This window comes from Spermophilus citellus (genome assembly GCF_964194105.1).
Source record: "Spermophilus citellus genome assembly, chromosome: 17".
In the NCBI taxonomy this organism is placed as follows: domain Eukaryota; kingdom Metazoa; phylum Chordata; class Mammalia; order Rodentia; family Sciuridae; genus Spermophilus; species Spermophilus citellus.
This window is the reverse complement of record NC_138199.1, coordinates 13,730,136-13,757,193: the sequence shown is the minus strand read 5'-3', so window position 1 is coordinate 13,757,193 and position 27,058 is coordinate 13,730,136. Positions and strand designations below refer to the sequence as shown.

Here is a 27,058-nt window from a genome sequence, read left to right as displayed (position 1 = left end):
GGCCAGAGGCCTGAGTCTCTAGGGCAGGGGGAAGGATGGAGGCTGGAAGACCAGGGAATGGAGAGACTAGACTGGGAGTCCAACCAAATGTCTGGGTCTGTAGGGGCTGAAAACTGAAGAGGGGAACAGAACACATAAGCCCCTGAGGAGTGAGTCTGAGTTGAGGGTTAACTGAGTTCTGACCCCTGGATGGACACCTGGTTCCTGGCCCTGGTCTTAGGTTAAAATACCTACTTCTTTTTTTCTGAGGGTTGGAAGGGAAGGGATGGGCCTCTCTCACCTTCTTGGGCCACACAGAGGAAGGAGGTGATGGGGAAACAGGATATGTCCTTGGGGGTAGGATGGAGGGGGGCTTGCAGCAGAGGCCACTTCCAGGCTCAGGCCCAGAGTCATAGCTCTCACAGAGGAGGAAGGCTTCTCCCTGTTGGGCCCGTTCATCTAGTCTGGCCACCTGTGCTGCTCGCCAAGACCTGCCTGCACCCGCCTAGGGGAAGGGGAGGGGGCAGAGTCCAGAGGGTGGGGTTGACTGTTTGGTGTCTTGATAAGGAGAGTGGAACCTTTGGGAGGAAGAAGGTCTGCATGCCTTGGGTCCAGAACTGAGTCTGGCCTTGGTACTGCTGTCAGGGGCAGATGAAACTACTCTGAGGCTAGAGAGTCAGCAGGGGGGTCCAGTCAGTTGGTGCCCATTGTAGACTTACATTCCATAGCATGCCTCCTTATCATCTGGTCAGGATGCCTCCTCAAGGGGAAGGTTGAGGATCACTTTGGGGATGGCTTTTTCTGGTTGCCATGGAAACCAATTCTTCCATCTCATCTGACCACTAGAGCCAGGTTTCTCCTCAGTGAGGGGGGATAGGGAGCACAGAGAAACCTTCCAGTCTGGGAGACCCCCACTTCTAAATGACTTTTTTTCTTTTAGGTTCCCCCCAGGCACCATGCCAGCCCCATAACACTACCCACTCCACTGTGGTCTGCTGCACCCCACTGCTGGGACACTGTTCTAATGAGACAGGGCACACCAAACTCCATCTGGTAAGTCCATTCCCTTGAGTGCGCCCCAAGTCCAGCCCTGCACCCCATGTTTAAAAATTATCTGGATCATGCCAACTCCTCAGAATGGTCCAGTCCAACTCTGAGCTTCCCCCACCTTGTAGTGCTTGAGTGGTTCAGCCCTCCTGGTTTATGAAGCTCCCCTTGTCTCCTATGAATGGTTCAACCCTGCACTTCACCAACCTCTCTACTACCACCAAAAAAATCTTCTACCCCATGCCAACTCAGCAACTCAGTTGCTGATTGAATTAAGCTAGGATTTGCAAGTTGAAAGTAGATGTCAGATACCATGGAAGAATTCTTCTTCGGAGGGAGAGGGCTTTACTCCTGTAAGAGTTGTTGATAACTTGGCTTATGAAGGATGTTAGAAATTGAAGTGGAGAGATATTGGAGATCATTGCCCCAACACTATTGTCATGGCGATCTTAGCATCTCATCTTTCCTTCCAAATCCCTTTCTGTCCCATGCATTTGCTCCCCACACCCAAAGTCCTAATCCTCATTTTGTTTCCCTCCTTCCTTCTCCCAGTTCTGTCTGAGGCTCGGCTACATTCCCTTTTCCTTTATAGGAGAAAGAGATCTTGTCTAAGCCAGGGACTTAAGTTTCATGAGTGTGTGTTGCTCTTCCCCATTACTCACTGAGTTTCTTGAGTGGGACTGTTTTCTTTTATGTATCTCTCACTGTTTAGTATGACGGTTTGCACATTGGGGTGCCTCTGTGGATTTGTGTTGAATGAATGTGTTAACTGAATGAGCTTCATTGCCAAGAAACCTACGGCTTTTGAGATCTGCTGCACATCCTCCTACCCAAACTTCTCTGGAGCACATGAGACATTTTGGATGATAACAGAGGGTGAAGCTGAGAGGGGGGTTGGCCCAGACATGGCCTGTGAGGATAAGACCAAGGGAGAAGGAATAAGACAGAGGCAGCATAGAACAGTGGCAAGAATGTTGCTCTGGAAAGCAGCTGTCCCAGTCACTTGCAGAATGACCTTGGTCAAGTTACCTAACTTCTTTGAGCCTCAATTTCCTCATGTACAAAATGGGATAATCACAGTGCTTCCAATAGTAATTTTGGGGGAAGAGTTTTAAAAAAGTATGTAAAATGCTTAACAGTGCCTGGCATCTAATAAGTAGTCAATGAATGCTGCAATTATTGTCATAATGGGAGCTTCAGGGAGCTGTGAGAATAAGCAAGGATGTTAAGAAATGGGACAGAACTTGATTGAAAGCAGACAGACCCCCAAGTAATTGACTCACAGAAGGATCGCTGATTCTGCAAGACATCAGGATTCAGGGGAGTGAGGCGCGGAGTCAGTAGGGTAAGCCTGCTCCAGTGTTTCCCTGACTCTGTTCAGGAACATGAAGGCAAGCACAGAAGGGCATGTGCAGAGACACACGTGATCACCCGAGTGATGCAGAGGCAGACCCAGACAAAAGACCGAGACAGGAGCCAGGCAGACACACAGACAGAGACAGCCCTGCGGAGTCATGTAGACAGGGATAATGACAGGAACGCGTCAGACACAGGCACTGAGGAGACAAGATGAGCAGATATGCAGGTGCACGCGGAGACAGACACCGGGACTCACTGCCGACCTTGTCAGACAGATTGGTGAACACAGCGCCCAGTCAGAAGCAGACACAAGGCCCGCAGTGACACATAGCGGGCCGGGGCCAGCAGTGTCACTCCTTGATGGGAGGCGGGGAGGGGCCGGCGGCGGGGGAAGGCTGGGGAAGGGAATCCCGGGCGGGCGGTCTGCCCGGGTGGCTGAGTCACAGCGTAGCCTCCGCTGGCGGCCCTCCCCAACGCCTCCCCCTCTCCCAGGTAGGAAGCGAGTCTCTAACTCCTCACTTCCACCAGGTAGAATAGACCGGGAGCGGGATGCAGCGGGGTCCTGGACCAACCCCACCTTGGGCTACTGCAGTCTGCTATCTGCTCGGTAAAAACCCCATTTGCAGGGTCTAGTCCTTGGCGGTACTGAGTCTGCATGGGCACGGCAGGCCTCTGACCATGCGTCCCGTGCGGCTCCGGCGACGCGCGGAGGGGCTCCTCCACCTTAAGCCCAGAGAGAGTTAAGTGGGTGTGATTGATGGAGTGGTTCTCTCTTGGGGCTCTACCAGGAGGGGGTCGGTCAAAGTCCCCGAGTCCAGAGCCCGGATGGAGGGGGAGGAGCTGGGCTTTGCCGGGAGTGCCCGGATGGAGAGGGCGTGGTCTCTGCAGGAGTGGAATTAACCCCTTCAGAGCCGCTGACTCTGGGGATTGTGGGCCGGGTTGGGAGAGGCTGGAATGTCTGTCTCCGAAGTGTCGCCCTCCCAACCTGGCTCTGGCCATGCGCGTCTACCTCGTCTGTCTTCAAGGAGTCTGTGGGTGTCTTGTCTTTGCGCCTGTCAGTGGTTGTCCTCTCCCTTTGGTTAGTATGGACACTGGGAGTCGGGGAGGGCTGTTCCTACTCCGAAGCGAAAGTGGAGGTGAGAGTGTACTGCGACCCGACCGCCGGGGAACAGGTGTGAATGCGGCGGCGGGGCTGCCCGACCCGGGGAGGGGTTGTCATGAGAGAGACTAGAGGGGAAATTCCACCGGACCGGTGGTGAGCAGTGTGTGGGCTGAGGAGTTGTGTCTGTCTCTGACTGTGTGTCTGTGTGAGTTCGGGGAGGCGGGGGCTGAGTCAGTGGGAACTGGGGAAGAAGGTTTTCTGGGTGACTCACGCTCTGCCACCCCAAGCCTGAATCAGACCCTGAGGGAGGGCTGTGGGGGAGGGGGTGGGTGGGAGTTAGGCTTCTGGGTCCTGGGTGGGAACCAGGATCCGAGGTGGCTGGCAAAGTGAATGTGACTAGTATATAGGAAGTTTTGTCCTTAAGTGTGTGCTCTATATCTATAGTCCCAGGTGCCTGTGTAAGGGTTTGTGAATAAAGGTTGAAGATCAGGGGCTGGAGGGACAGAACTCGCTAGTTTAGGGAAAGCTGAGTCAGTTCCCCGTGGGAAAGGGGAAGTGTCATCATCGCAGAAGGGGAAGCTTCATTTCCTGGTAACTGGTAGCGCCCTGGGCACCACTTCCCTAGCAGAGATCTGCTTCTGGTATCTTGTGTCCCAGGTCCCCATTTGCCCACGTCTGCTCCTTGGGTCCCTGGAGGACTTGGGTGGGGGCAGCCAGCTTGGGCTCTGCTCGGCCACAGTGAAGTGTTTACTTGTTCCAGGACTTGGTTGCCTCTGGAGTGGAGAATTCTGACAAACTCCGAGGGTCCTTGGAGCGCAGGCACTCACCAGGGTTGGCCGCAGTGTGGCGCACCCTGACAGAGTGCTTCCCTGCAAACAGTCGACCTTGCCCCTGCGGGAGGGAGGGATGTTTTCACCTAAAACCCTTCTGCCCTTGTGGGCTTGGTGGAAATTTCCCCACAGCTCAGACTTTAACGCAAAGGCGAACTTTCCAGCCGCCCCCAGCCCCTCGCCACATTCTCTCCCCCAGCTTCCTGCTCGGCTCTGGCTCCAGCTGGAGCGCTAGCCCCGCCCCCGCCGCTTTGTACTCGACTCTCGGCTCTCACAGCTCTTTGTACTCTAGACTCTCAATGGACCGATCCTGGGAGCACAGCCGGCTTCCTACCTGGGAGAATGCGGGGTAGGCGCGGGGACTTAGTTCCTGGGTTCAGAGAGCAAGAAGGAAGAGCTGAGGCTAAAGGGAAGGTACCCCGGAGAGGGGAGTGCTGTGTCTACTGTGGGTCACGCCAGCACCGAGGGCGGGGGGGGGGGGCGCGTGAGGGAGGAAGTAAAACGGGTTCTGGGTTCTTTAAGGGAGTAGGCGGTGAGAGTGGGACAAGGGTGATGTCACTGCTCGTCGGGCCCCGCCTCATCCCTCCCGAAGGACACCCCCCCTCAGTACACTTACACACACCGCTTCCGCTGCGCAAGTAGCCACGTCACGGGCAACCCCCGAAATCCCCCCTCCCTCGGGGGGTAGGGGCCACGTGGGCCGTGGGGAACCGCGTGGCCCCGGCGGGGAAAGGGCATACAGGATACGGGAGCCACGCGAGAGGGGCCACTCGGGACCACGGTGCGCAACTTCTCAGAAGTTGGTGTTAAAGCGGTGTGTGTGGGGGGGTGTCTGGCTTGGGGGGTCGGTTGGTATTGAAGACCCAGAGAGCCAGGGGAAGTGGAGGAGCCAAAGGAATTGGTATGAGGTTGGAGACTTGACTGTTGTTTGGGACTGTGTCAGGCCTTGGGAGTGGAGCGCTCTTAGCGGCAAGGATGGGTTTGGGTGTCTTAGTTGGCACGGCTGGCTAGCCATAAGCAGTTCAAAGAGGGGCTGAGGGTGGTTGGCTCAGTCACTAGGTGAGGCAAAATGAGAATGGGAAGAGATGTCTTTGCGTTCTGGATCCATCTGCACCCCATCGGTCCTGCGGTGGCAGAGACCACTAATAGTTCCGTGGGTGCGTGAGACTCGCCGGTAATACCATGCCTGCCCAAGCGTGCGACTCACCGTTCTCACCCGTGCCTGTTGTGCTTAGCCCACCTGCTTGTAGCTATTGCCCTACTACCCCGGGTATCACATCCGAGATGCGACCCTTGGTGGGAGCCGCGGGGTCACATCGGGGTCACCCCAGGCCGATCCCGTCTGACCGGCTCCTCCGCCCCTCCTCCCCAGGCGCTGCCTGCCGGGCTAACCTTGCTCCCATTGGTTCCAGCCGGGCTGTTACTGAGGCGGAGACACGGGTGATGATTGGCTTTCCCGGGAGAGAGGAAGTCCTGTGATTGGCCAGATCTCTGAAGCTCGCCGACGCGTAAGAGGACGCTCCCACCGAGGCCGGGTAAGCAGCAGCAACGTTGCGGGTTTGTGGGTCAGCAGCAGGCATGTCCCTGGAGCTGAAACCTAGTAGGTAGTGCAACCACACAGTCGCCCCACAGTTGGCTCCCTGTCACTCCGAACTTATAGTGACACTACTTTTCAGGACTTCAGGGACCCTTAGGCCCTGTAGATCTCCCCTCAGACTTCCTGCACAAAAAAGCAGACCTGGGGGTGCTACAGGCATTCCAACCCAACCCCTGGGCCCTGTGTGCTGGCCAGCTCACTGCACTCTTTTTGCCTCTTTCTGTAGAATTGGCTGTGAAAGGCTAGTGGCTGCCATCTGGGTACAGTGGGCACTCTTGTCAGAGCGGCTGGAGCCGGACCATCCTCCCAGCTTCCCAGAGAGCTGGGGCAGGGGGCCGTGCCCGATCTCCAGGGCTCCTGGGGCCACTGCTGACCTGGTAAGGGAAAAACTGGGCCTGGGTTGGCTGGGTGTACACTGGCAGCTCTGCTTTTGCCTCCAGTAAGAACACAATCTTATCCCCTACTTAGGCTGGATGCATCGGGCAGTGGACCCTCCAGGGGCCCGCACTGCACGGGAAGCCTTTGCCCTTGGGGGCCTGAGCTGTGCTGGGGCCTGGAGCTCCTGCCCGCCCCATCCCCCTCCTCGAGGCGCATGGCTGCCTGGAGGCAGGTAAGCACTTGAACTGTGTCTTTCAGCACTCTTCTTTCTATCTTCTCTACCCCTCAATCTCTGAACCATTCTGTATGGTTTCTATCATTTCATGGGCCTCAGTACTATTTTCAGTGCTCTTATTCCTTCTTGTGGTATATAACATAACCCTTCTCTTTCCAGATGCTCAGCCAGCATCGGGCAACCCCCACTCCCTGCTCCCCTACCCACTTCGCATGGCAGTAGCTCTGGACATCCCAACAAACCATACTATGCTCCAGGGTGAGTGGGGGATTCAAAAGTTCTGAAATGGGAAGTAAAGACTGGGGCCTTGAAATATTTCCCTGAAGCCTAACCTTTCTGAATCCCTTCTATTCTTTAGGACACCCACCCCAAGACCCCTCCATGGAAAGCTGGAATCCTTGCATGGATGTGTGCAGGCATTGCTCCGGGAGCCAGCCCAGCCAGGACTGTGGGAACAGCTTGGGCAGCTGTACGAGTCAGAACATGACAGTGAGGAGGCTATACGCTGCTACCACAGCGCCCTTCGATATGGAGGAAGCTTCTCTGAGCTGGGGCCCCGCATTGGGCGACTACAGCAGGTGGGATGAAGCAGGACCTAGCTGGCTAAGAATGTGCCTTCTGTCTCAGTGCCCCCACCTTATGCCTTCTTCTGCCCTTTGACCCCTCAGGCTCAGCTCTGGAACTTTCATGCTGGCTCCTGCCAGCACAGAGCCAAGATCCTTCCTCCTCTGGAGCAAGTGTGGAACTTGCTGCACCTTGAGGTGAGGATGGGGATATAACATAAGGGTTAGGGAAGAGGGCTGGGCTAGACCTGCACCCATGCCATTGTCTCTCTTCATTTTGTCCTCAGCACAAGCGGAACTATGGAGCCAAGCGAGGGGGTCCCCCCGTGAAGCGAGCTGCCGAACCCCCAGTGGTGCAGCCTATTCCTCCTGCAGCACTTTCAGGCCCCTCAGGGGAGGAGGGCCTGAGCCCTGGAGGCAAGCGCAGGAGAGGCTGCAGTTCTGAACAGGTATGGTTGTAGGTAGGCCAGCAGGCAGAGAGTACACAGGTCTGGAACAAGGAGTAAGATTCTCACACACTCTTTTCTTCTAGACTGGCCTTCCCCCAGGGCTGCCACTGCCTCCACCACCATTACCACCACCACCACCACCACCCCCCTTGCCTGGCCTGGCTACGAGCCCTCCATTTCAGCTGACCAAGCCAGGGCTATGGAGTACCTTGCATGGAGATACCTGGGGCCCCGACCGCAAGAGTTCAGCACTCCCAGAGCGCCAGGTGAGCCCAGGTTTCTTGCTTGAGGCCTTTTACCTATAAGTTCAGTACCTTCTATACTTATCCTGCATCCTTATGTATCTCCCATAGGAACAGCGGCACTCGCTGCCTCACCCATATCCATACCCAGCTCCAGCCTACACTGCGCACCCCCCGAGCCACCCCCCGAGCCACCGGCTGGTCCCAGCCACACCCCCAGGCCCCAGCCCCCGCCCCCCAGGAGCAGAGAGCCATGGCTGCCTGCCTGCCACCCGTCCCCCCGGAAGTGACCTTAGAGAGAGCAGAGTTCAGAGGTCGCGGATGGACTCCAGCGTTTCACCAGCAGCAACTACCGCCTGCGTGCCTTACGCCCCTTCCCGGCCCCCTGGCCTCCCCAGTACCACCAGCAGCAGCAGTAGCAGCAGCAGCAGCAACACCGGTCTTCGGGGTGTGGAGCCCAGCCCAGGCATTGTGAGTGATCACCTGTGGTGGAAGATGGGGTGAAGCTTTTATGAGGTGGCCAGAGCATCACTCTGACCACTCCATTCTATATTACAGCCTGGCGCTGAGCATTACCAAACTCCTGCGCTGGAGGTCTCCCCTCACCAGGGTCGCCTAGGGTCCTCGGCACACAACAGTCGAAAACCGTTCTTGGCAGCTCCTGCTGCCACTCCCCACCTGTCCCTGCCACCTGGGCCCTCCTCTTCCCCTCCACCCCCCTGTCCCCGCCTCTTACGCCCACCCCCACCCCCTGCCTGGCTGAAGGGCCAGGCTTGCCGGACAGCCCGAGAGGATGGAGAGATCTTAGAAGAGCTCTTCTTTGGGGCTGAGGGGCCCCCTCGCCCTCCCCCACTTCCCCACCGAGAGGGCTTCTTGGGGCCTCCAGCCCCCCGCTTTTCTGTGGGCACTCAGGATTCTCACACCCCTCCCACTCCCTCAACCACCAGCAGTAGCAACAGCAGCAGCAGCAATGGCAGCCACAGCAGCAGCCCTACTGGGCCTGTGCCCTTCCCCCCACCTTATCTGGCCAGAAATATGGACTCCCTTCCCCGGCCACCCAGCCCAACATTAAGCCCCCAGGACCCACCTATTGCACCCCTGACTCTTGCCCTGCCTCCAACCCCTCCCTCCTCCTGCCACCAAAATACCTCAGGAAGCTTCAGGCGCTCGGAGAGCCCCCGGCACAGGGTCTCCTTCCCAAAGACCCCCGAGGTGGGGCCGGGGCCACCCCCAGGCCCCCTGAGTAAAGCCCCCCAGCCTGTGCCTCCTGGGGTTGGGGAGCTGCCTGCAAGAGGCCCACGACTCTTTGATTTTCCCCCAACCCCGCTGGAGGACCAGTTTGAGGAGACAGCTGAGTTCAAGATTCTACCCGATGGGCTGGCTAACATCATGAAGATGCTGGATGAATCAATTAGAAAGGAGGAGGAGCAGCAGCAGCAGGAGGCAGGCGTGGTCCTCCCACCCCCGCTGAAGGAACCCTTTGCATCTCTGCAGCCTCCATTCCCCAGCGACACAGTCCCAACCACCACTGCTGCCACAGCTGCTGCCACCACCACCACTACCACCACCACCACCACCACCACCACCCAGGAAGAGGAGAAGAAGCCACCACCAGCCCTGCCACCACCACCAGCCCTGCCACCACCACCGCCCCTAGCCAAGTTCCCTCCACCTCCCCAGCCACAACCGCCACAGCCCCCACCACCCCCACCAGCCAACCCAGCCAGCTTGCTCAAATCCTTGGCTTCTGTGCTGGAGGGACAAAAGTACTGTTATCGGGGGCCTGGAACAGCTGTTTCCACCCGACCTGGGCCCTTGCCCACCACTCAGTATTCCCCTGGTCCCCCATCAGGTGCTACTGCCCCGCCACCCACCTCAGTGGTCCCTAGCGCCCAGGGCTCCCCACAGCCCTCTGCTTCCTCGTCATCTCAGTTCTCTACCTCAGGCGGGCCCTGGGCCCGGGAACGCAGGGCTGGTGAAGAGCCAGCTCCCGGCCCGGTGACCCCTGCCCAGCCGCCCCCACCCCTGCCACTGCCCCCTGCTCGCTCTGAGTCTGAGGTGCTAGAAGAGATCAGTCGGGCTTGTGAGACCCTTGTGGAGCGGGTGGGCCGGAGTGCCATCAACCCAGTGGACACAGCAGACCCAGTGGACAGTGGAACTGAGCGACTGATGCCTTCTGCACAGACCAAGGAGGAAAGTGGTGGGGTGGTGGCTGTGGTTGCAACAGGACCAGGCAGTGGCAAGCGGTGGCAGAAAGAACACCAGAAGGAGCACCAGAAGGAGCATCGTAGGCACAGGAGAGCCTGTAAGGACAGTGTGGGTCGGCGGCCCCGTGAGGGGAGGGCCAAAGCCAAGACCAAGACCCCCAAAGAAAAGAGCCGCCGGGTGCTAGGGAACCTGGACCTGCAGAGCGAGGAGATCCAGGGTCGGGAGAAGGCCCGTCCTGATCTTGGTGGGTCATCCAAGGCCAAGCCACCCACAGCTCCTGTCCCTCCGCCAACTCCTGCTCCCTCTGCCCAGCCCACACCCCAGTCAGCCTCTGTCCCTGGAAAGAAGACTCGAGAGGAAGCTCCAGGGCCCCCAGGTGTCAGTCGTGCTGACATGCTAAAGTTGCGTTCACTTAGTGAGGGGCCCCCCAAGGAGCTGAAGATCCGGCTCATCAAGGTAGAAAGTGGTGACAAGGAGACCTTCATAGCCTCTGAGGTAGAAGAGCGGCGATTGCGCATGGCAGACCTCACCATTAGCCACTGTGCTGCTGATGTCGTGCGTGCCAGCAAGTGAGTTGGGTGCTCTTAACCCTAAGGCTGCAAACATGGCCAGGGATAGACTCCTCCCCATATTACCCTGATGTTTCTGTTTTCCTCCCACAGGAATGCCAAGGTAAAAGGGAAGTTTCGAGAGTCCTACCTTTCCCCTGCCCAGTCTGTGAAACCGAAGATCAACACTGAGGAGAAGCTGCCCCGGGAAAAACTTAACCCTCCTACACCCAGTATCTATGTATGTGAGCCATCTGTCCTCTTGGACAGTGTTAGGGTGGTTGGGGAGCTCAGAGCCTAGGGACAGGGCTCTGACTCCAGCTGTTCCTGGTCATCTCTCAGCTGGAGAGCAAACGGGATGCCTTCTCACCAGTGCTGCTGCAGTTTTGTACAGACCCCCGAAATCCCATCACAGTGATCCGGGGCCTGGCAGGCTCCCTGCGGCTCAGTGAGTATGGGGATGTACAGAAAGTATGGGGAAGACTACAAGGATCTGGGGTGTGGGGAACCCTTTGAAAATCCCCATAACTTGGAGAGTCAGGACAATGAATATAGAGTTTGCCTACTCAGTCACATGGAGACTATATTTGAATAGTGCTGAGTGATGTGTCAGCCAACTTCAGGCTTTTCTCCTGTTTTATCTGTCCCCAGCAGTGACCAAATGGGATGGGGATGTATCTCAGGGTCTATGTAGAATCACTTATGATTTTTTTTTTTCATGATTGAGAATGAGAGCTGGGGATATAGCTAAATGATAAGAGCACTTGCCCAGCACTGACTCCCCCTCCCCTGTTTAAAAAAAAAAAAAGATTGTAGACAACCCTGAGAGACCCGTGGTTTGGGATTTTCTTTTTCAACCTTTCATTGTGAAAAATGTGAAACATGGAAATACAAAGGTCAATCCGTTACACCCATACCCTTACCCCCACTGAGTTATTTGAAGCACATACCAGACTTTCATTTGACTAAATGTTTAATTGGACACAATGATAATTTAAGCTGCTGTTCACTTAGTACCTACTATGTGCCAAGTGCTGTGCACATGTCACATCCAGAGCTGAGGACTCTGGTTGAGGGGCTAAGGACCTGGAGCAGCTGTGGGAGGATTGGGGTTGGTGAGGATCCAGAGAGAGGCTAGCCCTGTCAGCCTCCTTTGGGACTTGGGTTCTTGTCCATTCCTTTGGACTGAATTCTGCCAAACCTGTGTCCACCCTGTCAGAGACTTGGGTGGTAGGAAGGGAAAGGGCGAGTTGGGTCTTCAGTCCCTATCCTTTGCCTCTGCCTGCCCACTCCCTGCTCTGCCCTTCCTTGCAGACTTAGGCCTCTTCTCCACCAAGACGCTGGTGGAGGCTAGTGGCGAGCACACCGTGGAAGTGCGCACACAAGTGCAGCAGCCCTCAGATGAGAACTGGGACCTGACCGGCACACGACAGATCTGGCCCTGTGAGAGCTCTCGTTCCCACACCACCATTGCCAAGTATGCACAGTACCAGGCCTCCTCCTTCCAGGAGTCATTACAGGTGATGGGGGAACGTGGGTAGAAGGAGGTGTGCTGGGATCAGAGGCTGCAGTGGGAGGGATCCAGAAAGGTCACTGATCCAGGAATGCCTGCCCCTCTGGCTGAGCAGGAAGAGAAGGAAAGTGAGGATGAGGAGTCAGAAGAGCCAGACAGCACCACAGGAACCCCTCCTAGGTAAGGAAGGCATTGTTGTGTCTCCTCCCTGAATGGCTCCTGTTCCCTGTGCTCTCCACCAACCTATGCTCTTGCTCCAGCAGCAGTGCACCAGACCCGAAGAACCATCACATCATCAAATTTGGCACGAATATCGATCTATCTGATGCCAAACGGTCAGTGGGGTTGAGGCAGCAAAACTGGGGCAGGAGCGCTGCTGGGCAAGCAGTGTGGAGGGTACCCTCTCATTTGGGTTGCTCCTTCGCCCTGCAGGTGGAAGCCCCAGCTGCAGGAGCTGCTGAAGCTGCCCGCCTTCATGCGGGTAACATCCACAGGCAACATGCTCAGCCACGTGGGCCACACCATCCTGGGCATGAATACCGTACAGCTGTACATGAAAGTCCCGGGCAGTCGAACTCCAGGTGCGCTTCTCAGTGCTCACTGTGTTCCAGTGTACCAGAGGAGGGAGTAGCGGCGGCCCTCAGTCGTCAGCCAATAAAGGCAAAGGGCGGGGTTGCGCGGAGCGTGGGCTGCTGTCAGGCCAATCATGCTGTTCTCTGTCTCCCTCTGCAGGCCACCAAGAGAACAACAACTTCTGCTCAGTCAATATTAACATTGGTCCTGGTGACTGCGAATGGTTCGCAGTGCACGAGCACTACTGGGAGACCATAAGCGCCTTCTGTGACCGGTGTGCACTGCCCCCTCTCTAGTCACCCTACTGCTTTCCAGTTTTGGGTCCCTAAGGACCTGACCCTTTGTCTGCCCACATTGCAGGCATGGCGTGGACTACTTGACGGGTTCCTGGTGGCCAATTCTGGATGACCTCTACGCTTCCAATATCCCTGTGTACCGCTTTGTGCAGCGCCCTGGAGACCTTGTGTGGATTAATGCAGGGACTGTGCACTGGGTGCAGGCCACCGGCTGGTGCAACAACATTGCCTGGAATGTGGGGCCCCTCACCGGTGAGAGGGTGGGGGCCGTGGAGTGTGAGCTCTGTTGGGAAGGAGTGGGCATGGAGGGTGGCCCATCTGCCAGGGAAGGGGCTCAGGCCTAGGTGGCTGGGGGCTGTTTGAGAATATGTGGTGACTCCCTCTGACCTGCAGCCTATCAGTACCAGCTGGCCCTGGAACGATATGAGTGGAACGAGGTGAAGAACGTCAAATCCATTGTGCCCATGATTCATGTCTCCTGGAATGTGGCGCGCACTGTCAAAATCAGCGACCCCGACTTGTTCAAGATGATCAAGTGAGGGCCCTGTTTGGGGTGGGAGCCCACCTCCACCTGATCTAGTCCCTGACTTTGTTCTTGGTATCTGACGTTACTCTACTCTTTATCTGTTTCTCTGTCCATGCCTACCATGTGCCTACAGTGTTACTGTGTTGGGGAGACTGGCAAAGTTCCTGGTCTCAGGACTTTCATTTTCTAAGTAGATAAAACAGGCAAAACTATTTGAAACTTCTTTCCTTTCTTTTCTTTCCTTTCCTTTTCTTTTCTTTCTTTCTTTTCTTCTTTTCTTTTTGTGGAGCTGGGGATTGAGGCCCTGGAGCAGGTTAGGTTAGGCAAACATTCTACCACTGAGGTACATCCCCTGGCCTTTGAAATTTAAACTGACAGATGCTTAGGACAGGAGAGGTGACCCAGCCATGGAGAGGGAAGACTCCCCACGGGAAGTCTATGGGGCTGTCTGAGCTCTTAACCCATCTGCCCCTGCTGCAGCCTGGCCTCAACATTTCCTCCCGGCCCCTCCCCAGGTTCTGCCTCCTGCAATCCATGAAGCACTGTCAGGTGCAACGTGAGAGCCTGGTGCGAGCAGGGAAGAAGATAGCTTACCAGGGCCGAGTCAAGGACGAGCCCGCCTACTACTGCAACGAGTGCGATGTGAGTGAAGCGTTCTTCCTCTCATTTGCCCCTGAGGAGGTGTCCACTGTGGCCAGCCCTCTTTGTGACTGCCAGTTTGTCCCGACCAGGTGGAGGTATTCAACATCCTGTTCGTGACGAGTGAGAACGGCAGCCGCAACACGTACCTGGTGCACTGCGAGGGCTGTGCGCGCCGCCGCAGCGCGGGCCTACAGGGCGTTGTGGTGCTGGAGCAGTACCGCACTGAGGAGCTGGCTCAGGCCTACGACGCCTTCACGCTGGTGAGCGCGGGCGCGGATGAGGGGCTGAGGAGGAGACTTAGGCGGGTGGCCTGGGGACCCGCTCAGCGTCAACCGCTGAGCCCCCGTCCGCTTTTCTCTCCGCAGGCCCCCGCCAGCACGTCGCGATGAAGCCGGATGCCCCGCTCGCCCGCCCGCCCCTCTGTAGGGCGCCGCGGGGCCACCAGCACATGCCTGGGCTGGACCTAGGTCCCGCCTTTGGCCGGGAAGGGGGTTGGGCCCAGCCCTTCCACCCTATTGGCAGCTCCCCTCACTTAATTTATTAAGAAAAAAAAATTTTTTTAAACAAATATGAGGAAAAAAGGAAAAAAAAATGGGAGACGGGGGAGGGGGCTGGCAGCCCCTTGTCCACCAGCGCCTCCCCTCACCGACTTTGGCCTTTCTAGCAACAGACACAAGGACCAGGCGGCGGCGGGGGTCACATACGGGTTCCCTCACGCCTGCCAGTCGCCCGCCCGCCCGCTGATGCACGCGGCTCGTGTATGTACATAAACGTTAAGGCAGCCGAGGTTTTTAATGAGATTCTTTCTATGGGCTTTACCCCTCCCCCAGAACCTCCTTTTTTTTTTTTTTTTTTTTTTTTTTTACTTCCAATGCTAGCTGTGACCCCCTGTACATGTCTGTTTATTCACTTGGTTATGATTTGTATTTTTTTTGTTTGTTTTTGGTTTTTAATTTATAACAGTCCCACTCACCTCTATTTATTCATTTTTGGGAAAACCCAACCTCCCGCTACCCCCAAGCCATCCCACCCGACCCTCCGGGGACTGCCCACCCCTGGGCTCTGCCCCCACCCCAATGTGTGTCCTCCGGGCTCGGCCCGTCGGTCTCCGCCCGCCCGCGCGTCCGTCCGTGGCTCCAGCCGGGCTCTCATGGTGCTCAAACCAGCTCCCCTCCCCTACGTCCTGCACTTTCTCGGACCAGTCCCCCACTCCCGACCTGACCCCAACCCCGCCTGAGGGTGAGCGACTCCTGTACTGTAGGGGAAGAAGTGGGAACTGAAATGGTATTTTGTAAAAATAAATAAATAAATAAATAAATAAATAAAAAATTTAAAAGTTTTAAAGAAAGAACTATGAGGAAAAGGAACCCCGTCCTCCCCAGCCCCGGCCAATTTTTAAAACAAGACCTTCACCTTCACCCCCCTTTTCTTTTTAAGTGTGAAACAGCCCAAGCCCAGGACCTCACTGGGGCTGGGACACCCCAGGACGAGCTTCTCTGGGGCTCTGTTTTTGTTTTCTTGTTTTTTTTCCCTCCCCGCTGGGGCTGTGGTGGGGTGGGGGGTTTACAGTCCCGCCCCCTCGCACTGCACTGTCTCTCTGCCCCAGGGGCAGAGGGGTCTTCCCAACCCTATTCCTATTTTCGGTGATTTTTTTGTGTGAGATTATTAATATTAAAAATAAAAGAAGAAAGAAAATCCTGTTTTGATAACGTGCTGGTGATAGCAGGGGAGAGTACCGGGAGGAGGGCCGCAAGAAAGTGATTGATGGGGAGGAACTGCACAGGCCCTGACAAGGGCGAACCCCTCCCGGAGGCGCCTGTGGAATGTCCAGAGCTCTGGACCGCTCCTTGGGATGGGGGTGCCTAATCCTAGAGCCGCATTCCAGGATAAGGGGGGGGGGGTGGGGAGAGGATGGGTCGGGGGAGGGGCAGGAAAGAGGGCTATAAGGGCCGAGGCCCAGGCTGGCGAGAGCCAGCCAGGCCATGGCGGATGTCCCCGGGGCGCAGCGACCGGTTCTCGGCGGCAGCCCAGAGCCCCGCGATCCCCTGGACTGCTGGGCCTGCGCTGTGCTGGTAACTGCTCAGAACCTAATGGTGGCTGCCTTCAATCTACTCCTGCTGGCGCTGGTGCTGGGGACCATCTTGCTACCCGCTGTCACCATGCTAGGCTTCGGCTTCCTCTGCCATTCCCAGGTAAGCGTGCACCCCTGTGTGTGTGTGTGTGTGTGTGTGTGTGTGTGTCCGCGCGTGTGGCACGGTCCAGTGTGGTGATGCTGGCGGCGGGGTCTATGGGCTACAACTTCTCCCCTCCACCCCGTGGGCTGGGCTGTTCCCACTCTGGGCACCATGTGGCTCAGGTCGACCTGGGCCTGACGCCTCTTCTCCTCCCAGTTCCTGCGCTCTCAGGCACCCCCTTGCACCGCGCACCTACGGGACCCGGGCTTCACCGCCCTGCTGGTCACCGGATTCCTACTCCTCGTTCCGCTGCTCGTGCTTGCCCTGGCCAGCTACCGCCGCCTCTGTCTACGCCTCCGCCTGGCCGACTGTCTCGTGCCTTACAGCCGGGCCCTCTATCGGCGCCGGCGGGCCCCGCAGCCGCGGCAAACCCGGGGCTCACCAGGGTCCCAAGCCGTTCCTACGCCGGGAAAGGTTTGGGTCTGAGGAGCCTCGAGTCAAGAACACTAGTGCCGTCCTCCCTTCCCGTGGGGCCCAAGGACTCGAAGCCAGGATCTTCTGCCCTACCCCCACCCCTACCTGAGCCGGGTTCTAGCATCCATTTGGGGGACAGCAACATTTTTGAACCCCAGTGCTGGCGAAAACTCCCACGCCCCAGAAAAACTGCTTTCCTGTGACTACCCACATTTGAATCGTGAATATCTGGGCTGGACCCTGCACACCCTCCTTCCCACTCCCTTAACGGGATCAGGACAACTGAACCTGTGCCATCCTTTTCAGCTTCAGCTCCTCTAGAATTTTACAGTGCTGAGGGGCAATGCTGGAGGTGAAGAAAAACACATCAATAAAGAATTTATGAACAGGAGTGTGCTGTGAGCAGAGGGTGCCCAGGAGCAGGAAACGAGTTCCTGAGATTACAAATACTCAGGCGGGAAGCATCCTTCAGCCTCCTGGCATTTCCTTATTGCATTTGTCCATTCTTCCCGGTTAGACCCCAGAGTCTGTCCCTGACCCCAAAGTCACCTCCACATCAATAGTAGAGGGGGCCTTGTTTCACCCCCCCCCCCCCGGTTCCCCTTGGGGATCGAGCCCGTTCTCTGACCCCAGCATAGAGGAACTCAGTGTTGCCAGGCCGGGGCGGGAAACAATGGGCCTTCCGGAGCAGGATGACACCCCTTCCCGCCACAATTCTGGAGCAGGAGCCACAATTCTGGAGCAGGAGCGTGGGAGGGAAGATGCTAGGGTCCACCCCAGGTTCTGTTGGTCTACAGCCTGTTCCCCATCCCCAACCTCGTACTGAAGGGATATTTTGGCACCCCTGGGCGTAAGGTTGGGGGAGGATTGAAAATGCTCTTGGCCTCAGATAAACTCCCGTTTCTAGGGGTTGGGTGTATTCTCTGTCCTGGCATAGAAGCTACACACTGACACAACGCACATCAGTCATAAATTTAATGAGGTTTGAAAGACATGCCTAATTATGGTCAGAGATATGGAGGCCCTGCAAGGCTCTCCCTTTGCACCTCAATAGAAACGATGTGGTGTCCCGGTACCATGGCCAGGCCTAGCACACGGGGTTCCCCGGCAGAGAAGGAATCTGGAAAGAAGGGTCAGAGCATCAGGGAGGCAGGCCAAAGTCGGTCCCGCCCCTTCTGAGCCACGAAAACACGCCCCACAAAACAAAGAGTGCTGTCAGACCCTGAGGGAAAATGCCTTGCGTGAACTTCCGCCACATTCCCAAGCGGGTGTGCATCCCCTGGGCACTGACCCGACGGCTTGAGGAACTCCTGCGCCGAACCCAGGATGACATTGCAGTCGCGGTCGGTACAGAGGAAGCAGCCGACCAGTGTCCGTCCATCTGTCATTCGAATGCGCATAGTCTTGTTGAGCAGCGCCTCTAATTGCTGCCGGGCACGCGCAGCCGGCGAGTCCTCGCGCTCCCCATCCGAGTCCTGCTCCGGGCGGAATACACTCAGACCTTGCAGTCTCTGCTGCCCGCCTGTCTGCGAAACCACAGCTCCCGGCAACCCACGGGGCACTCAGAAGCCCAGAGGCTGCCGGGAGCTGCAGTTCCCCCCCCCCCCGTCCCCCCATCTTGCTGCCCGACTGCCCCTCAATCCCAGAACCCGAGCCCGCGCTAACCCCGGTGCTGGAACTGCTTTGTCGCCGGCTGCAACATCCATTCTCCTCTCGTAGTAGCATGGTCGGCCCAGCTCCAGCCATTTGCCTCGCGGGCCCCTCTGGGCCCTTAAACTTCCTAAAAACCTTTCGGGTCCGGTGGTCTGAGATCTCGCGAGCGCTCCCGACGTCTTTCCTTTCGCGAGATCACCACTCCTCCTCCTCTTCGTCTCCTCGGCAACTGCAGAAATCTCGCGAGCTTCTCCTGTTCCAGGGCAATGGTTCACCGAGACCTATTACGCCGGATGTCTTAAAATATCGCGAGAAATTTACCTGTATTTTCTTACACATCTTTTAGAAACCCAGAAATTTAGCGAGAATACCTTCTTCCATCCTGCTTCCTCACCTTGTTTTTCTGCCTTAAGATAGTTCTTCCTGAATATCCCGTGTAGCCCAGACCTCTGGATTAAAACGGAATGTGTTCGCTTTTCCCTGGAACTCAAATTATTCAATGTTTATGTGACCGATGTCGGAATCAGACTACGTTTCCCGTGAGCTCGCACAGACCAAACCCTTCCTCGCCCTCACAGTGTTTAATCTCAGTGGACGGTGGCCGGGAACGGACAATGGTTTCCATGTGAGCGGGTAAACGCGCTCACTTTAGCTCCTGGACGCGGAGAATGTGTGTGTGCTCTGAGGAGCGAGGAAGCAGCCAAGGGACCCAGTGCCCGATAGAGCAAGAGCCATGCCGCACCGGGGCCTAGTGGCTGGGCCAGAGTTTGAGGGCTTCCAGCGTCGCTTTTTCACGCCGGAAGAAGTGGCCAGACATAACCAGCCCGAAGACCTTTGGGTGTCTTACTTGGGATACGTGTACGACCTAACGCCATTGGCTCAGGAGTACAAGGGTAAGGGACACAGGTTGGACCAGGACTGGGGTGTGTGTAGGGTGGAGGTAGGCGGGGCTGGTTCTTGGGTAGCCAGCGTTGACAACAGCTCCTCCTTCTAAGGGAACCTGCTGCTGAAACCCATTGTGGAAGTTGCAGGCCAGGACATCAGCCACTGGTTTGATCCAAACACCGGAGACGTAAGTTCTGTTGGAACATGGGGTTTGGTGGGGGAAGCGGTGATAGGGAGGAAAAGCGGGAAATAGCTGGAATCTGAAATAGTAACGGCTGGGATCCGCGCCCAGCCTCACCCCAAACTCAAACCCTTCTTTAAAGATCCGCAAGCACATAGATCCCCTGACTGGTTGCCTGAGGTACCGCACCCCGAGGGGCCGTTTCGTGCACGTCCCACCTCAGCTGCCCCGATCGGACTGGGCCAATGATTTTGGGAATCCCTGGTGGAAAGGGTCGCAGTACGAGGTGGGGAAGCTGTCTGCCAAGACCCGGAATATTCGCATCATTAACACTCTCACGTCGCAGCAGCACCTACTGGAGGTGAGATCTGGTGCCTGGGGACAGGTTAGAGAAGGAACTGATACTTTCAGGAGATCTCCAAAGAGATCTTCAGGCCATCAGTTTGCCATAACTGGGTGAGAACTGAATTTTCTCTTTTAAATTGAGGTGACTGAGGAAAGCAGACCACATAGGTCTCCAGGGTTGGGAATTCTAGGAGTGTCTGGGTTACAGGGTACAAGACATTCCTTCATAAGTCCAGGGCAGCATCTTAGTAATGGTTGTCCTTGGAAGCTCTTACAGGCTGTTTTGGACAGTTTTGGACTCTTAAGACTATTCTATGCCAAGGATGAAGTGAGAGGACACTAGCTTTGACCCTTTGGGGCCATCTGTTTGTTAGAAGTGGCTTGCCATAAAGATGACAGGATTTTGGCACCCTTCATTGCATGCTGAAACTTCTAACTTTATTTCTGGGACTGTGGAGTGCCTGAAGTACTATCTGCCAAAGGAGGCATTCTGATCCTAGCTCTGTATATCTTGGGCTCCTGGCCTTTGCTCTGTGTGTGTGTGTGTGTGTGTGTGTGTGTGTGTACATGAGCATATGTTCCATCCAGAATTCTGGAGGTGGGTGCTTCCATGTTCTCCAGGTGGGGGCTCTGGAGTCAATGTGGGAAATCCTACACCGCTATCTTCCCTATAATGCACATGCTGCCAGCTACACGTGGAAATATGAAGGGAAGACCCTGAACATGGATCATACCCTGGAAGAGAATGGGATCCAGGATGAGGAGGAAGAATTTGACTATCTCAAAATGGATGGTACACACTACATACCTGCAATACTGCTCTACTTCAATGATGACCTCACAGAGCTATAGGAAAGGAGATGTGTGCTTGTCTGGATTAAGACATAATTTGAGTTTGCCTTTTTCTGTCCTTGAGGAAAAGAGGTGAGGGTGTGGGGTGCTTGGATTCAGACCTCCTTTCCCCTTTGGGATCTGGACTGTAGTTCTCGTGACCTTCTGAAGTATGAATCTTATTCTCCGGCTCCCTTCTGATTCGCTCTGCGAAAATTAGGGAGAACGCTAGAAGTGAATTAGTCTTTAGGGATGACACAAGAAGGCACAGTATCTTGGATAGGGAGTTGTAGGGGAGAAGAGGTAAATGGAGCTCAGGTAGAAGGTGATAGTAAGAGAAAGAAATCCTACACAAGGATGAGGGGTGGAGGAACATTTTTGGCAATGGCAGAAATGAGATGGCTGTAGAAAGATGGGATCTACAAAGATAGGAGTAGGAAATGACTATCATTGACCATAAAACCTGGCTAGTCTCTTTTTTAAATTTTTCTTTCCATATTTTCTATTGGTGCATTGTAGTTGTACATGATAATGATTTGTTGTTACCTACATGCACACAATATAACAATGTAATTAGGCTATTATCATTCCCTAGCACTTACCCACTTCCTCCCCCCCTTATTGTCTTTTTAGAAAAGTATTTAGTAGCTGAAACCCAAGGGAAAGAAAGGAAATAAATGGTCATCAGATAATCAAGTCAAGATATTATAATGGGTACTTTATTCACCCTCTTTACTACAACTACCCCATAAAGTGAATACTATTAACACTATTTCCCAGATAAGACTTTTGAAACTTAGAAGTGTTCATTAGCAAAGAGATATTAGTTACCATTAGAATCAGGATGCAAATCCAAGTCTGCCCAACTCCAAAGGCTAAAGGGACTGTTCTCAATCTCTTAACTTCATGGTAACATTTTAAAATGCTGCCTCTGACCAAGTATTTGGTATTTGGGTTTGTCCTGAATTTGTTGCACAATAAGAAACTGTAGGCCTATTGATTAGTCAGCAGTTACTGTGTTGGGAAAGAGTTAATCAGCAGAGTACTCCAGAGGCAAAGAGTAAGCCAGGAAGACCTCTTTAGGAATAGCTGTTGAGGCTGCTTCTTGTTCATTCCATAGTAAAATTTCTCTTCTGACTTTTTTGAGGCAAAGATGTTGGCATTTATTAACTCCTAGAAAAACTGGAGTAGGAAAAGGGCCTGTAGATTGGGTTATATTGGTGAGGGAGCACAACAGAGGCATCTTTTTCACCTGTGGACCTTTCCACTTAGAGGAGGTGAGGAAAACAGGGTTGACTTTGAAAGATTCTAATTCCAAAAAAGGTGACTTGACAGGGGACATGTAAAGAGAGAACTAAGTAAGGTAGACAATTCCCAATGACCAAAAGAGAACCAACCAGGAGCAATGGCTAGATTTCACCCCTTGTAACCTAAGCAGGGGAGGGAAATGGAGAAGGACAGGTGAACTTACTGGCAGCAGCAGGCAAAAATGAACCAAGGAGAGTTTAGTACATCTTCCTGGTTGGGTCCTGAACCCAGCTCAGAGGAAGGTGGTCTCTAGAGACATTGGGTGGGTTGCACAGAAGTTTTCTAAGTGGCTATGAGAAGCATGAACAAAGGTGGGGTTATCCCTATTGGCTTCAGGTTTCTGAATTCATTGGGATTGATAGAATCTAGTCCTATGGAATGAAAGAATCCTTGAATTATCTGGATCAATAATTGTGATATTTAATCAACTCTGCAATGACTCATATGTATCTTGTTTGCTCAACTAAACCTTAAATTATTTGAGAATCGAAGCTATGCTGTTCCTCTTGTTGCCAGCTTCAAAGGCTGTGCCTATGGTATGTGCTTAATTTGCCCAAATTTGTCCCTCTTCCAGAGTATCCTATTTTAGTACCTCTTGCCAGAAACACACACCTTTCTTCACATACCCAGATACTCACCAAGTAGATTCTATCTGATAAATATCACTGGAATCTATCTTCTTTTCTCTGAATTACCAACACTTCTTGTTTAGACACCTGGGAAAACTTCCTAACCTGTCCTTCCATTTCTACTTCTGCCTTCTATATGCTGTCATCAGAGTGATATACAAACCTCAACATCTCACTTTCCTGCTCAGATATTTCAGTGGCTCCCATTTGCTTTTAGAATAAAACACTAATTTAAAAGACCCTGCATAAATAAGGCCCTGCCTACCTTGCGTGTCTCGTCTTATAATATACCTTTTTGTTGCCTGTGCTTCAGACACCATGGCTGGCCTTCATAAAGTATCTTCTTTCCTCAAAGCCTTCACAAAGATTGTTCTCTCTGCTCACCACACCCTTCCATTTTCCACTTAGCTCATCTAAATGTTTCTTCCTCAGGCAGTCCTTTTCTGATTTCTCGGTATAGATCTAGACTTTTTGTTAAGTCTTCTCAGCACATTCAATTTGTCAGGTTCTTATAACTATTGTAAAATTATAGATGTTACCAGCTGACTGCTAGATTGTAAGCTCATGGAGGCAGAGATCTTATATATTTTGTCTTTGCTGTATTCCCATTGCTGGGTACATAGTTGCTGTTCAATAAATATTGATTGAATGAATTCAGATATCAAGGAATTAATCTGTTTGTAATGACTAGTGGGTGGGAGGCAATGATGGAACCAAGAGATATAATAAGTGTCACAGTTTCTATCCACAGGTTTCTTTTTCCCTGCTTCCCATATACCCAAGAGGAAAGTTATTCCTTGAATTCTTCCTCACCAGAGATGTTTTGGGACACTCAATCTGTCCTTTTCCCATATGGCCACCAGGTGGCTGCAATTGCCTACAGAGTCAGGGAAAGCCTCTGGGAGAAAAGAAAACCCTTTAGGTTCCAAACAAGTTAGCATTGAAGGTGGCCCTTGGAGATTTGTAGCAGGAGGGAAAGATCAGGGTAAAAAAGGAAAAACTACATGGGCACCATTCTGGTAGCATTAGATTTTTCCTTATTTTAAAAATTTCCCCATAAGCACATGTCAGGAAGAGAGTGTAGTTTGAGAAGTAACTCTTGAGAAAGGATGAATATGGGTCCTATTTATAGGTGTGGACATATGGGGCAAGGTATCAGAGTTAAGGAATAAAAAATTCACAAATTTTTATGATAGTAGACTGCATTTATTTTTATTTTTTGTATAAAGCTTTCTACTACACACTGCTTTGTTCTCTAAATATCTAAGAGTGGATATTTGCATGAGATGTATGTGTCTGAACCTAAAACCTTGAAAGTAAATAGAACATGAGTGTAGGGTCCAAGTCCTCTTGTGGTGATCTCTTGTGTTGGAGGGAGGTAGGGCAGAAGTGTTAAAAGCTGCCTGACTTTGTAAATAGCAGCAGCTTCAAAAGATTCATTTGACAAATGTTTCCTACAAGCCATAGTCTACACACATACATTCCGGGGGATAATAAAAGGCATATGTACTGGGCATGGTGGTGCACACCTGTAATCTCAGCAGCTCAGGAGGCTGAGGCAGGAGGTTTTTGAGTTCGAAGTCAGCCTCAGCAATTTAGCCAGGCCCTAAGCAACTCAGTGAGGCCCTGACTCAAAATAAAATATAAAAGCGGCTAGGGATATGGCTCAGTGGTCAAAAGCCCCTGGGTTCAATCCCTGGTGTATCAAAAAAAAGAGCAGGTTATTTCAGAAAACCTACCTACTCATTGGGATCAAACATCACATATGAAAGGGCTGAGGATGTGGCTCAGTGACAGAGTGCTTGCCTAGCATGCATGAGGCCCTAGGTTTGATCCTCAGCAAAAAAAAAAAAAAAAAAAAAATGTGAACAGAATACAATAAACCAAATGATGGTATAGAAAAGGTTTCCATCCTCATGGCAAATTACAGGTAATTTCTTAATCCTTAAAACTTTCTAAATATTGTGTGTGTGTTTATTTGGAGAAGAGTACTATAAGTTCCATCAACTTCTCAAAAGGGTCCAGCTTTCTGTCCCTAAAAACAGTTTACACAGTAACAAAAATTTAAAGAGCCTCCAAAAGTAAAATATAAAAAAATGACAATATAATGTGGTCCCAGAATTACTGGTACCTGTTTCAATGGTCTGCTTCATACCTGCTGTGTTTCCATGGCAGAAATTCCTAAAACTTTTAACCTTGGGGATAAGTTAATGACTAATCTGAAGTGTTTTACTACAGTTCCAAATTTTGATCTAACTGTGCCTTGTTGCGAGAGAAGGGATCCATCATTTGGGCTTGGGACTGTTAATACCCAATCATGACATCGGGATAAGGTTAATACATCTAGTCCTGCTGCTGAGTTACAGGACAGCATACAAGTGTGTTGATATTGGGAGAACAGCCACTTAATGATAGATTAGCAAGAGCACATGACTTAATTGCCAAGAAAATACAGTTTAAAACCTTGGATCCTTACCTTGGAAGATTAGGCATTCAAAATACAAACATATGCTAACTTAGTAATGGGTATTCTATGCTCATGAGAAGCACTTAAAAAAGCTGATGAGTGTGGGCTGGGGTTGTGGCTCAGTGGTAGAGTGCTTGTCTAGCTGTATGAGGCACTGGGTTCAACCCTCAGCACCACATAAAAAGAAATAAAGTAAAGATATTGTGTTCATTTACAACTAAAAACATTAAAATAAAAAAGCAGATGTGTGAATAAGTGAAGTAGGGATGGGAGTAAAGAATGAGATGAGGAATAAGATGGTCGGGACTGCTGGACTTGAGTCTGTTCCTTATCGAGAGCAGCTCAGCTGCTGCCTTTGGGGAGTTGCTATTTAGTGGGAGCTTGGGCATCCAGCTTCAATTATCTGACTAACTCATCTTTGTATTCCTTGTAGCAACATAGTGTCTGGCATAGAATGGCAATAAATAAATACTTGTTTCAGGAATGAATGGTACACATAACACACACACACACACAGTGAAATATGTTGAACTCAAGTTAAAGAGATGTAGATAATGTAGTGTGCCTTGCTACTTAACCAGTGTCACTATGTGAAGTGAGCTAGAGATCTGTATATTGAATTAGCTCTGGGCTGATAAATTCTTTGGGTTCTCCTACAGAGTAGTAAGGTAAATAAAATGCATAGGCTTGTCCTTAATGATCGGTCTAGAGTAGATAGGACTCCATAACAGACCATTTATTTAGCTACATGTAACAGAAACCTGGCTGTTGGAGTTTAAATACAAAGGGTTGCTAAGTGTCTTCTTAGAAGTCTGCAGTTAGTGGAACAGTGACTTCACTAGATCATCAGTATCTCCTATTTCTCCATCTTGTTTTCATGCTCATCAACTTTTTGGCTGTTCTACTTTTAGCCTGTATTAAAAGCAGGAAGGAGGGAAAGGAGACAGAAGAAAGGGTAATACCTAGGTTAAGACAGCAAAAAATTTCCCAGATATCCTTAGCAGACTTTTGACTACATCTTATTGATAGAAAACTCATAACATGATTATCCTTAGATTCCAAGGAATCTGGGACAGTATTTCATGACATTCACAACAAAAGCAGGATCTACTACTCTGGAAGGAGAGAATAGATAGGAACCAGAGACATCTTCCACAAGTAGTGTGAAAAGTGCTATGCATACATTCATTGACAAAAAATATTATATGCACTTTGTGCTAGGCAATGTTCCAGGTACTGGGGATATAGTAGTGAATCAGACAAACAAGGTTCCTACTTTATTGGGGCTTATACTCTGGTGAGATGAACAATAAAGCAGATAAGATCATTTTAGTATTAAAAATCATACATACATTTATACATACACATATATATGTATTCATATACATATTCATTAATACATTTACCTGTACTAAATCACTTCTCTCAACAAACTTAAGTACTATATTGACAAAAGAGTATGAAAGCACAGAAATGTTGAGCAACTCGCCAATAGTCATGCAACAAAGTAATAGAAGTAGGCTTTGAACAAAGGTAGTTGTAGCCCATTTACCTAACCACTGAGTTGTATCACATCACTGTGTGTTGAATGTAGGATGCTGTTTCAGTTACCTATTGCTGTTTAGGCAACCATCCCCAAACTGTGTGGCTTAAGGTAACAACCACCATTACTTATTTTACTAATGAAACTAGGCAGGGTTTGGTAGGGTCAGCTTTTCTACTCCAAAAATTGTAAACTGGGGTATATCACTAGGAACTAGAAGATGCACTTTCAAGATAGCTTGCTCATGGCTAGAAATTTGATGTTGGCTATCTGTTTCCATGTGGGTCTCTACAGGGAAGCCTGGGTTTCCTCACTGCATGGTTCTAAGAGTGAGCTACCTAAGAGAATCAGGAGGAAGATGAATTATATGACCTAACTTCAGATTCAAGGAGAGGGAATAAGACTTCACTTCTCAGTAGGGAGTATCAACATTACACTGGAAGATGGGTTGTGAGATATTTTGGCCAGTTTGGGAAAATAC

General features: G+C 52.3%; 5 protein-coding genes across 8 annotated transcripts in view; 3 read left to right on the top strand and 2 right to left on the bottom strand.

Annotated features, from left to right (window-relative positions):
- The first annotated feature begins 871 nt into the window (after positions 1 to 871).
- Positions 872 to 15,385, top strand: KDM6B (lysine demethylase 6B). Its single transcript, XM_081271583.1, has 23 exons — positions 872 to 1,032; positions 5,730 to 5,852; positions 6,141 to 6,291; positions 6,383 to 6,524; positions 6,687 to 6,785; positions 6,886 to 7,105; positions 7,196 to 7,288; positions 7,378 to 7,539; positions 7,623 to 7,805; positions 7,893 to 8,252; positions 8,340 to 10,558; positions 10,652 to 10,778; positions 10,880 to 10,985; positions 11,852 to 12,057; positions 12,166 to 12,230; positions 12,314 to 12,385; positions 12,483 to 12,631; positions 12,783 to 12,897; positions 12,984 to 13,171; positions 13,313 to 13,454; positions 13,961 to 14,087; positions 14,177 to 14,347; positions 14,453 to 15,385. The coding sequence occupies exons 4-23, from the start codon at positions 6,388 to 6,390 to the stop codon at positions 14,474 to 14,476; spliced, it is 4,965 nt and encodes a 1,654-aa protein (XP_081127709.1). The 5' UTR covers positions 872 to 1,032; positions 5,730 to 5,852; positions 6,141 to 6,291; positions 6,383 to 6,387; the 3' UTR covers positions 14,477 to 15,385.
- Positions 15,386 to 15,857: 472 nt separating this feature from the next.
- Positions 15,858 to 17,126, top strand: TMEM88 (transmembrane protein 88). The gene is made up of 2 exons (XM_081271591.1): positions 15,858 to 16,279; positions 16,478 to 17,126. Exons 1-2 carry the CDS (start codon positions 16,070 to 16,072, stop codon positions 16,745 to 16,747), a joined length of 480 nt encoding a protein of 159 aa, XP_081127717.1. The 5' UTR covers positions 15,858 to 16,069; the 3' UTR covers positions 16,748 to 17,126.
- Positions 17,127 to 17,693: 567 nt separating this feature from the next.
- Positions 17,694 to 18,530, bottom strand: NAA38 (N-alpha-acetyltransferase 38, NatC auxiliary subunit). The gene is made up of 3 exons (XM_081271592.1): positions 18,401 to 18,530; positions 18,027 to 18,210; positions 17,694 to 17,855 (listed from the first exon to the last, which is right to left on the bottom strand). The coding sequence occupies exons 1-3, from the start codon at positions 18,479 to 18,481 to the stop codon at positions 17,743 to 17,745; spliced, it is 378 nt and encodes a 125-aa protein (XP_081127718.1). The 5' UTR covers positions 18,482 to 18,530; the 3' UTR covers positions 17,694 to 17,742.
- The window catches only part of LOC308636232 (uncharacterized protein), a gene marked incomplete at its 3' end in the record, with an annotated part of 29,428 nt that continues 20,885 nt past the window's right edge, over positions 18,516 to 27,058 (bottom strand). For 2 of the 4 annotated variants that reach the window (XM_081271588.1, XM_081271587.1), the window contains exon 3: positions 23,369 to 25,946. In XM_081271588.1, the coding sequence (XP_081127714.1) occupies positions 25,881 to 25,946 (66 nt within the window). Of the gene's footprint in view, positions 18,686 to 23,368; positions 25,947 to 27,058 lie in introns of those variants that run through there. The other 2 variants (XM_081271584.1, XM_081271585.1) reach the window with 2 other exon arrangements.
- On the top strand, positions 18,837 to 23,220 carry CYB5D1 (cytochrome b5 domain containing 1). Its single transcript, XM_081271590.1, has 4 exons — positions 18,837 to 19,281; positions 19,384 to 19,460; positions 19,597 to 19,815; positions 20,421 to 23,220. Exons 1-4 carry the CDS (start codon positions 19,122 to 19,124, stop codon positions 20,649 to 20,651), a joined length of 687 nt encoding a protein of 228 aa, XP_081127716.1. The 5' UTR covers positions 18,837 to 19,121; the 3' UTR covers positions 20,652 to 23,220.

Coding starts and splice junctions, on each gene's coding strand:
- KDM6B (XM_081271583.1), top strand. CDS start 6,388: ATGCATCGGGCAGTGGACCCTCCAGGGGCCCGCACTGCACGGGAAGCC. Junction 6,786..6,885: donor AAACCATACTATGCTCCAGG/GTGAGTGGGGGA, acceptor TCTATTCTTTAG/GACACCCACCCCAAGACCCC. Junction 13,455..13,960: donor GACTTGTTCAAGATGATCAA/GTGAGGGCCCTG, acceptor GCCCCTCCCCAG/GTTCTGCCTCCTGCAATCCA.
- TMEM88 (XM_081271591.1), top strand. CDS start 16,070: ATGGCGGATGTCCCCGGGGCGCAGCGACCGGTTCTCGGCGGCAGCCCA. Junction 16,280..16,477: donor GCTTCCTCTGCCATTCCCAG/GTAAGCGTGCAC, acceptor TTCTCCTCCCAG/TTCCTGCGCTCTCAGGCACC.
- NAA38 (XM_081271592.1), bottom strand. CDS start 18,481: ATGGCTGGAGCTGGGCCGACCATGCTACTACGAGAGGAGAATGGATGT. Junction 18,211..18,400: donor AAAGCAGTTCCAGCACCGGG/GTTAGCGCGGGC, acceptor CGCCCGGAGCAG/GACTCGGATGGGGAGCGCGA. Junction 17,856..18,026: donor GGAGTTCCTCAAGCCGTCGG/GTCAGTGCCCAG, acceptor CCTTCTTTCCAG/ATTCCTTCTCTGCCGGGGAA.
- CYB5D1 (XM_081271590.1), top strand. CDS start 19,122: ATGCCGCACCGGGGCCTAGTGGCTGGGCCAGAGTTTGAGGGCTTCCAG. Junction 19,282..19,383: donor ATTGGCTCAGGAGTACAAGG/GTAAGGGACACA, acceptor CCTCCTTCTAAG/GGAACCTGCTGCTGAAACCC. Junction 19,461..19,596: donor TTGATCCAAACACCGGAGAC/GTAAGTTCTGTT, acceptor CCTTCTTTAAAG/ATCCGCAAGCACATAGATCC.